Source organism: Phocoena phocoena, chromosome 1 (genome assembly GCF_963924675.1).
Source record: "Phocoena phocoena chromosome 1, mPhoPho1.1, whole genome shotgun sequence".
NCBI classification, from domain to species: domain Eukaryota; kingdom Metazoa; phylum Chordata; class Mammalia; order Artiodactyla; family Phocoenidae; genus Phocoena; species Phocoena phocoena.
This window is the reverse complement of record NC_089219.1, coordinates 106,248,417-106,258,967: the sequence shown is the minus strand read 5'-3', so window position 1 is coordinate 106,258,967 and position 10,551 is coordinate 106,248,417. Positions and strand designations below refer to the sequence as shown.

The 10,551-nt window shown below is 44.6% G+C and overlaps 1 protein-coding gene across 1 annotated transcript in view; it reads left to right on the top strand.

Annotated features, from left to right (window-relative positions):
• Positions 1–2,856: 2,856 nt before the first annotated feature.
• The window catches only part of NOTCH2 (notch receptor 2), a 175,080-nt gene continuing 167,385 nt past the window's right edge, over positions 2,857–10,551 (top strand). The window contains exon 1 of the mRNA XM_065880859.1: positions 2,857–2,965. Coding sequence (XP_065736931.1) covers positions 2,893–2,965 — 73 coding nt within the window. The 5' untranslated portion in view covers positions 2,857–2,892. The remainder of the gene's footprint in view (positions 2,966–10,551) is intronic.

The window sequence follows — 10,551 nt, the reverse complement described above, 5'->3', positions numbered from 1 at the left end:
CCAACAAAACTTGCATGTGAACAAAGTAATTGCTTTCCTTGAGACAGTCACCTTGAGAAATCACATACATATTTTAATAATGTTGTAGCTACAGTCATTTCTGGAGCTGCTCTTTGGGGGTGATTACTTTTACATTCTTCTGGCTCTATTAATAATGACAAATCAAATCTTTGCAGGTGATTTCAAAAATTTGTATACAGCCAAGTCATTATGAACTCTATTTAGTGAGTAAGGTGAATGAATGATCAAGCTGGTAACCCCACGGGTCAACACCTAAAAAGTAATTTAATCATCTTTTTTCTGAACATATTGGTACAAGGGAAATTCCAAAACTATTTTGACGAATTATGTTATTTTTAAAAAGAGTTTTTAGCATCCCAAGCTGACTACTTTCAATAATAGTACTTGCTTCTCTATTATAAAGTGCTTATTAAAATCCAGTTTGGAAAATCATAGGCCTATGATCATACTGACTTGCACTTGTTTGGTGTTGTTTTACATTCTAGTTCTTTCGTGATAGATACTGGGAATGAATAAGGCCATGGTTCTTGCCCGTACGGCCCTCTTAATCTGGTTGAGAAGATAGAAATACAAACGGTCCTGTGTGAAGAAATAGATAAGAGTGTGAGATAAAGAAGCAGTACAGTGGAGGGACTGTCAGTGAGGGATGGCAATTCGTTACAGCCTCCGTAGAGCCTTCTCAGGACTGAAGGATGAGTGATTAGAAGTTCACCAAGAGGAAGAGGGAAGGGGACTACAAGAGTCATTCCAAATCAGGGGACAGAAGGTGCAGAGACTGAAGCAAGATGATATGTTCAGGGGAGTCTCAAGTCATTCAATACTGTTATTGTGTAAAGTTCACAGTGCGGGCAGAGAGGACAAGATCTGGAGCCCAGTGAAGTAAAGGCCTTATGTTTACCATTTGTAGAAGTTTAGATTTTATCCTGCAGGAGCCAGGGAGAGGCTCTGTGGGTAGGATTCCCCTTCCCAATAGGGTCATAAACTCCCACATCCAAGTAGTCACATAGGTTTGCCTCCCCTCCCACCTCCCACCTCCCACCCCCCCTCTTTTTTTTTCTTTAAGATTGTCTCAGATCCATTCCCTCCTTTCCATTCTGGAATTTACCTCATTACTGCAGGCCTTCATCGCCCCATGCCTGGACTGTCTCACAAGCTCCTGACTGGTCCTTGGACTCCGGTTCACCTTTTGCTCCTGACAATCAATTTTGCAGAGGATTATCAGAGCAACTTTCCTTTCCATCAAGTCTCACTCCTGTTCAAAAACCTTCAATGGTTTTCTATGACCTGAGAGATAACTGTACCCCCCATCCCCTGCTTGTCATTCAAGGTCCTGCATACTCTTCTGCCAACCTCCTTTCCCGCCTTGACTCTGGTGGGTCGTTGCTAATAGTGCCAGAACTCATCTACTGACTTCCTTATCTTATTTGCTTTTAATGATGGCTTTCCCCTGGAATGTTATGCTCACACAAACTTTTTGATTATTTCAGCTCTTTTCTTACAAATAGCAAACCCACTTGTACCCATACCTGATCACATTCACCACTCTGCTGCCGAGGAAGTAACCATTATTCTGGTTATAGTCTTCTACCATATACTGTGTATTATGTGTTCATAAATAATATATAGTATTGTTTGGAAAACATTTAAATATACAGAAATGGTATACTTTATAGTTCCTTCTGAAATTAGTTTTTTTACTATCTTTTTATTTTTAAGACTTATCTCTATTGACATATATGAATACAGTCTTTTCAATTGCTGTATTGTGTTTCATTTTACAAATATACCATATATTATTCATCCATTCCTCTATGGGTGGGCATTTAGGTTGTTTCTGATTTTTAGCTATTATCAACATCTTACAATGGGATATCCTTAGCTGATCTCCTTGTCCTATGCCAATTTTACTAACCTTTCAAGATCCTGCTCTCATCCCAGCTCCTTCATGAAAGCCTTCCCTGAATCCTGCAGCCCGCAGCAGCAATGTCTCAGTCCTCAAAACTAGCTTGTGCATTATGTGTCTTTAGTAACAGTCCGTTGTGCCGGGCACACCGCTACGCAAAGTAAGGCGCCTAAGAAATATTTGCTAAATGACTGACTGACTGACTGACTGCATGAATGAATGAATGAAGGGTGCAACCCCAGTTTATGGCTCTGTTCATTTTAAATGGACTTTGGCGTCTTGGCCCGTTACCTTCTTTGACAGCACTGGTCCCTCTCTACCGCATTCCTCTTGCTGGCCCGGGAGTGTGTGGATGGATGTGTGGGGGTGTGTGGGCGAAACCTATCTCACTGGATGATGTCTCTCGCTCTGGCAAGTTCAGGATCTCGACAACCCTAGTGATTCAAGTTCAGGGTCCTAACACCCACCCCGTCGGCTGAGGTCGGGCCCGAGAGACGCTCCAGCGCCGATCGAGTTAAGGCGCGTCGGGACCCGACGCGGGTTGGCGAGGCTGCAAGGGGTGTCTGAAGACTCATAGTAGATCCCTCCGCGCGCAGCCCGGGCCGGCGCTTCTTCCTGCGGGAAACCCCTGGGTGCTGAAGGCGGCGGGGCCTGGCCGCGGAGACAGCGGGGCGGGGTTTGCGGTGGGAGGAGGAGGCCGAGGCGGAAGGACACACGAGGTTGCTTCGCTGCACACCCAAGAAAGTTTCAGCCAAACTTCGGGCGGCGGCTGAGGCGGCGGCCCAGGAGCGGCTGACTTGGGGTGCAGGGAGTGGAGGCACGGAAGCCCGAGCTTCGGGGCGCAGCGCTAGGCCGTGAGCGGCAGAAGCAGGAGGAGAGGAGGAAAAAGTGGGGGCTCCTCTGTCGGGACCCCCTCCCCATGTGGATCTGCCCAGGCGGCGGCGGCGGAGGAGGAGGCGACCGAGAAGATGCCCGCCCTGCGCCCCGCTCCGCTGTGGGCGCTGCTGGCACTGTGGCTGTGCCGCGCGACCCCCGCGCTTGGTGAGTATCGGGGCGTGGGGTGCTGTCCCCTGCGCCCCGTTCCGTGCCCCTCCGGCCCGGCCCGGCCGGCCACCTGGGGCGACCCTTCCCACCCTTCAGTCCTCCACTCTGCGAGAAGGCCGGGCTCGCCGTCGGCGTGGAGTGAGGCCACTTAGTTCCTAAAGTTTGGACATCATCGCCCCCCCTCCCTGGGCGCGCCCCCTCCCCCGCGCTCCTCGCCGCCTCCTGCTCCCCTCTGCCGGTGGCCGCACGCACGCCTCCTCGGCCGGAGGCGGGCAGCAAGTCTCAGAAACTCCCTTTCTGGAGCACTTGAGTTCGGGGAGTTGGGCAGTTTTGCCCACTTTGCTCCGCGTTTCCTGGGGTCGAGGGAGAGCCAAGGGCGGGCTGTCCGGGACAGCCATAGCCGGCCGCGGAGCGCAGATGGGCTGAGCGGAGGAATGCCAGATCCTGGCGTGGAGGGAGCGGGGGCAGGGCCTCCAAGGCCAACGGCTTACACCTTCACAGCCAGACTTAGCTTTGCTAAGAGGAGGCCCACAGTCTGAGTGGGTGGGTTTGGTTTGGATGGGGACAGGGTTCTGCGGCGCGCCTGAGTTCTGACACTCTGAATCCACGGTCACCATGAATCCGGTGTAAAGTTTTGCTCGAGTCTTTGAAAGGTGGAGGCAGGAGCAGTAGGAAAACTGGTGTGGCTGCTTGCTGAGCCACATGATTTAAAAATCTCCACTGCTGTTATTCTTTCCGAGGCGCAGAGCTCGGGCGCTGTTTCAGAGTCTGTGTCCAGCCCGAGGAATGTGGTGTGACGATCACCAACTCCTCCAACCTGGCAGCAGCTTTTGCTGTTCTTTTGGCATGGTTGGAGGTGGGGCGGGGGCGGGTGAGGAACAGTGGATACGTTAATTCAAAGTGGTGCCTTCGAAAGCTTCTTTATGGTTGGATATTTGCAACAGTCTTTCTGAACACGGTTGGATCAAGGAAAGGAAATCGAATCATATCTTACCCATCCCACCCACACTCTTAGATTGCAGATTTCTTCAGACTGTTTAGTGGAAAGAGCTTGGGCTTTGGAGCTCTGCTCTTTAATCCTGGGTTCAAATCCAGCTCTGTTGTATGAAGTCACCAATAAAATGGGAATGAAATTACCCAGCTAATAGGATTAATTAAGAGAATGTATATTAAACCCATGGCAGTCAAAAGGTATTCAGAAAGTCCTTTCAGGGCAGGGCTGTGTTTTATTTTTTTTTGAACTCTCTGATTCCAGTGGGATGGTGGCTTGTGCATGTTTGTTGAACCGAAAGGGGCCCCTTCTTTTCCTAGCCTAATCTGAAGGAAGATTTTTTACCCTTACCAAGAAGACTAGTACATGATCTATGTCTCTTTGCAAAGAGAAAGTTATGAAGATGAGCTTCAGAAAACTTTGTTTTTTGTTCATTGTTAACAGACAGTCGACATGCCAATCACAGATGTTTAAAAGGCATCAAGGTTATTTATCACAATGCTGGGTTGTTCAACACCAACCAGATCCTTCTTGGAAAGTTCAAATTCCATACACTTCTGGGTCCCTCAGAATTTCAGAAGTGGGCTAGGATGCTGTGTGATGATGAACCAAAGCTCTTGTTTCAGAAGCGTTTAACAAAACACATATGATAGTATTTTTGCCTTTCCTTTTTCTTTGAGTGAAAGTTCTAGTATAAGTGTAAATTTAGGATAGAGAGGAGTATAAACAATGGGCTAGTCCAGGGTTATAATCCTTGGTCTACCATTAGCTTGTTTTAGTAAATAATTTAATCTTCACGGTCTGTTGTCTCATCTATGGAAGAGAACCAAAGAGATCACTTACTTTAGAGAGTTGGAGGGAATAATAAATATGTTTGCAAAGCGATTTGCTAAATTAAGTGTTTAATGATGAGACTGATGTCAGAAATAGGATTACTCTGACACACAAGGTTTCTCTCATTCTAGGACCTATATTTCTGCACTGATGAGGTATTGCTCTTACTAGCTAGCTTTTAGGTGGACAAGTCGAGTGTTAGTGTTAGCTCAAAGGATAGGATTTAGGTATTTTGATTTTTAGGTGTTCTTCAGATGCTAAACTACACAAAAATAGAAGAGATTAAAAAACCTGTTTATTGGTACAAATCTTGAATCTTTTCAGAGTCTAGCAGTGAAAGCTGCTTGAATCTTCTCAATTTATTATCATTGTGTTTTGCCAAGGTACCAATTATAACACACCCTTCCAAACTTTTGAGTGTTCCTGTGTTTGGCTAGTGGCCAATTGTTAATTTAAACATCGCTGAGTTCCTAAGGCAAGGAGCTGTCAACCCATCTGTCTGATTGTCTAAACAGACCACCCCTTGCTCCTTATTTTCTTTTGCTTTGCAATGGGAAGTGACTCCCTGGTTTTGCTGCCTGCTAGATGATTTCTCAGTTGAATTCTTCTCTTGCTTTTAAAAAAATCACCAATTGTTTTTTCCTTCAGATGGAGATAAAACTTACCCTAAAACTGTTTTCCTTTTTCTTCTTGTTCTCTCTGTATTGTTATTATTTCTTGCTGGGGAGGAGGGATGAAGGAGAGTGATTTTTTTTTTTTTTTAGTCTCTCTTTTCTTTTTCCTGATTTTTTGATTCTAAAAAATACTTGCCACATCTTTTTGGCATCTCCCTGTGCCATTCCCACTCTACCGCCTCTTCTGTGGGCTTCTTATAGCATAGAGGAGTAACTTTCGGTTCACCTGAACTGTAGTTGCTGACTTCAGGAGCCTTAGAGAATGTTTAAGTTCGGTGGGATATGCTTGGATGCTTCAGACCAGCCTTACAATACATTTTAAAAATATCACACCCGCAGAAATTCTATTTTGCCCACAAAATTTGCATTGATCTAGTTCCCACTCTCGGATGCCATTCCTAGTGGTCTTCCTCCTTACCCTCCTTCCTTCCTCCTTACCCTCCTTACCCTTGTCCACGGCAGTAGAACAAAGCTCCACATCCTGGCTGCATCAAAATCAGCTGGGGTGCTTTTGGTACAGTAGATCTGAGATTCTGTATTTTTCAAGGTTTACAGGTGATTCTGTTACAGTAACTTGGTTGGAACTCAATGATATTTCATTATTCTGCCTTCAGGTGTGCATATGGGAGTCTTTCCTTTTTAATTTTAATAATTTCCAGAATGGGCTGAACCTTAGTCAGCCATTCCAGTATTTAACCCTTCTGACTCCCAAAGGTTTTTAAAATTGCCAGCACAAAAGCTATAGAGTATAATACTGTTTCTTCTTGTTCATCTGGGCACAGTGGGTCCACATTGTCTCTTTAGAAGGGCGTCATGTATTTGCAGGATATTATTATAAACTGCCTCCTCCCTTTCTTCTCTCTTTTTCTTCAAGCTTCATTCATATGTATCATTTTTGGACAGTTTGTCTATTGGTCCTTAACGGTTTTAGAGCGAAGAATTCTAAGCAATGGTTTGCAGGAGAATATAATCCGAGATTTTACATTATACTGTGTGTACACTGCCTATTTAAGTGCTTCTTTTCTTGACGTCTCTGCCTGGATGCCGCAACTTGAACCTTTTATTTTGCTTCCACCCTTTCCTTATTCTCCTTCTCTCTTCTTTCCTTTCTCTGCAAATGACTTGAAACCAAAGGGTTTTCTTTTCCTCTACTTTTCTTTCTTATCGGGCTACTGTATGCATTATATTTGGGGCAGATCACTGGACTAGAAGCCAGAAGACCAGAATTCTCCTCCAGGTCAGTTATTAATTTGTCTTGTGCGGTTGCTGGAGGGGCACTGCTTTGGTCCTCCGTTTGCTCAGGCACTTTGTTCGTAATCACTGAGCCAAGACTAGAGTCGAGATTAGAATTTCTCTCTTCTGGTCCTCAGTCTAGTGCCTCATCCATTCTCCACACCACTTCCATCTCTTGTACAAATGAGCTCATGTACACAGAAATACTTAGAACTTCCTCAAGTGCTTATTCTTAATGTGTGCCTCTTGAGGAAAAGAATTGTGTCTTTTCAGTTGTGTTTATTCTAATGCCCCCCCTTGTACCTAGTATGGTGCCTTGGCATCTAATTGGCACTCAATAAATATTTGTTTAATTGAACAATTACTTTTAGTCATTTTCTTATTCTGGACTCCTGTGGTACTTCAAGTCAGTTTTTTAAAAGACAGTATTTGCAAGAGTTATTGTTTACCTTACATTTGGGGGAAAAACCAAATTTCTCCCTTCCCCAGATGTTTTATTTAAACTTGCCATTTTGAATTTCCCTCTTTGTGTGTGTGTGTGGTTTCTTCTCTCTTTCTTTTTTTTTTTTTCTGATCACTTCTGACCTTCATAAAGGTCACTTTTACTTTGGAATTTAACCTCAAAGGTGCTGGCATCCACCCCCAGCCTCTCACTTGAGTTGCTTCTACTGCTTCCTGTATTACTATATTACTGTGAGAGCAATTTCTATTATTTTGTCCAGAGTTGCCACACCTTACTGTAATTTGGACATTTTGGGGACTCTTGGAATATAGTGTTTTTAAAATTAGAATTAAGAAAATTTTTTTTTTATTTTACATTGGAGTGTAGTTGATTAACAATGATGTGTTAGTTGCAGGTGTACAGCAAAGTGATTCAGTTATACCCATCCAAGTATCCTTTCTTTTTCAGATTCTTTTCCCATTTAGGTTATTACAGAATATTGAGCTGAGTTCCCTGTGCTATACAGTAGGCCCTTGTGGGTTATCTGTTTTAAATATAGCAGTGTGTACATGTCAATCCCAAACTTAGAATTAACTAAGTTTGTTTAGATGATCATTTTGAGTTTTTTTTCATCCTGAGCTGGATATTGCAAACTTGTACTAGACTGAGAGAATATTTACATTAAGTGTATTTGTTTTTTCTTACCAAGAGGGTTCCCTTGAAAACCACCACCACTGACAAGCAGCTCTAACAGTGAGACATGATAAATAAATTTTTGAGAGAATCATAGAGTGTGAGCTATCTCCAAAATGAGATTTGTTCCTTGAGGGCAGGGACCATGTCACACACATCCCTTCTCTGAGAGTCAGAGTCAGCTGGGCAGCATGTCCTGGTTAGAGCACCTGTGACTCCTTCTCTGTCCTCCCCAGCTTTGGGACATTCTGGAAGAGAGGGGTGTGTCCTTATACTCCTTTCTCCTTTGAAGAGAAAAGATCAGTTGAAGGCTGACCCCACCTACAGACTTTTATGCTATCTCTTTTTATTAATTAACGGGTAGCTGAAATTTTCCTCTTTATTGACTTATGTATTGGGAGGAACTTTGAAAAGTTCACCTAGTCCTATCTTTCCCGTGCTGATTCTGATCCTCTTACAACATCCTGGTTAAGATGTAGCCTGCCTTTTTTCTCCTTGAACACCTTTTGTGGTAGACAGCTCCCTGCCTTCGGAGGCAGATGGGTCTAGATTTGTACAGCTGTAATTCTTAGAAAGATCTTTTTATATTCAGCTGTAACCTGCCTCCTTATGACTTGCCCCCATTGGCATTCTTCTCAGGCATTTGTCTCAAAGAGTCCTGAGCCCTTTGTGGGTGACAGGGATCCAAAGGTACCCTTTACTGAACTGACACCCACCCCTCCGTAGAAGGAGTTAAACTCAGTGAGGAGCACGAAGATGATCCTGTTGGGGTGATTGTTTGGGTTAATCACCTTAGCCCTACGTGTTTTATACTTCCCTGCCCAGAGGGGCACTTGTGGGAGGGAAGCATTTGTTGAGCAGTGTTTCCCTAACCTCTCTTATAATAGGAATACCTGGGGTCTTCTCCTGGAGATTCTGATCCAGTGAGTATGGAATAGTGTCTGGGAATTTGTATATTTAAGGAATAGCCAGGTAATTCTTACACTAGGGAAGTTTTGGAATCACTGCAGAGTGAATCTAGGGAAGCCAAGGGCTTTTTGTTTTGTTTTTGTTTGTTTGTTTATTCTCTGATAGTGCTAGAGGTGGGTTGCTTTGACTGCATTCTGTGGTCATTTTCTTCCCCTGCTTCTTACAGAATGCCTAGCTCACCAAGGAGAAGGAAGCTGCTCTGGTGTCCCCATAAGGCTAGTAAAGTTGTTTTGTTGTAAAAGAAAAAAAAAAAAAAAAAAGTTTTTTTTGTGATCTATCCAAAGTCTTAGGACTACCATGTGTGTGTCATGTATGACTTTGGTGGAAACCTCCTTATCCCTCCATCAGAATGTTACCTGAGATACTAGAATACTTAAAAGTTCCACAGACTTTTTGGTGTCCATTAAGGAATTCTGTCCTCAGCCCTTGTGAATGATGCTGTCTTTGAGGATGTCTGCTTTGTTAACCTATGAACACATGTCTGGTGCAGGGATTTCCCTCAGATATGTTAGTGCAAAAAGATATAAAGGTCACTCATTTCAGGCAGTCCTGCTTTGGTGGGGTGTCTGGGCTGCTGCAGTGAATGGAAGAAGGAAGGGAGAATAAAGGAGGAATGGAGGACCACTTGAGCAGAACTGAGCAGTCTGCAAGAACGGGCCCAGGAGTGCTCCACTGACAAAGACACTTGGTCTTGCTGTTCATTTTTTTTTTTTTTTTTTGCGGTACACGGGCCTCTCATTGTTGTGGCATCTCCCGTTGCGGAGCACAGGCTCCGGACGCGCAGTCTCAGCGGACACGACTCACGGGCCCAGCCGCTCTGCGGCACGTGGGATCTTCCCGGACCGGGGCACGAACCCGTGTCCCCTGCATCGGCAGGCGGACTCTCAACCACTGCGCCACCAGGGAAGCCCTGGTCTTGCTGTTCTTGATAGGAAGAAGGAAGTGGCTTCAGATCTGAAAGGATATGCTCATGGCCTCTGGATGGGACAAACAGCAGTGTTCGTTGGCAGTGGTAGGAAGTTGGCTGTAGGTCTGTTCTTTCTTTTCTCCTCTCCTTTTTGAAGGGAGGACCAGCTTTGTGGCAGAAAATACGTTGTGACTTTAAAAAGAATAGTAAAGCCAAGAAGGTGGGATGAAAAGCCATAGCTAGGAATGAGCAAAGCAAAGCAATTATTGTATTAATTTACTTATATATGTAAATATATGTTTCTATATAATACTCCAGTAGGAGCCCTAGCTATATTGGCTCTAAGATTTATTGCCTGTGTAGCTCTTCTCTCTTAGTGGTGTGTTAGGGAGGACTGTGGTGTGTTGTCATCCTTAATTTGTGTGTTTTCCTTAGTATCATGTGGTAGGGAGTACAGGGTATTTTACTTTTCTAGCTGTGTGGGAATCACTGACCAAATGGAAGACAGAGTCCTGCCCCCAAGGAGCTGACATCATCAGGGGGACAAGACAGATGAGCACACAAAATTAGGAACATGAAGTACAGTTATTTAGTAACTTATCTACACTCTCTGAGAGCAGTTTCCTGTAGTCAGGGTGACTAAGAGCTGTAGGGTCTGAGGGAGGAAACTCTAAGGACCACCAGGGAACGGCGACCCCCAGCTCACCCCTGCTGGGCTTGTCTGCTGTTCTCCTCTTTCTCTGTTGGAATTCAGAAGTATCAAAACTTGACTTGACTGGGAAAAGACAAAGACCCCTTGTTTGGTGGGGGTGTAAATATAAATTTGGCACCTGCTGTGGT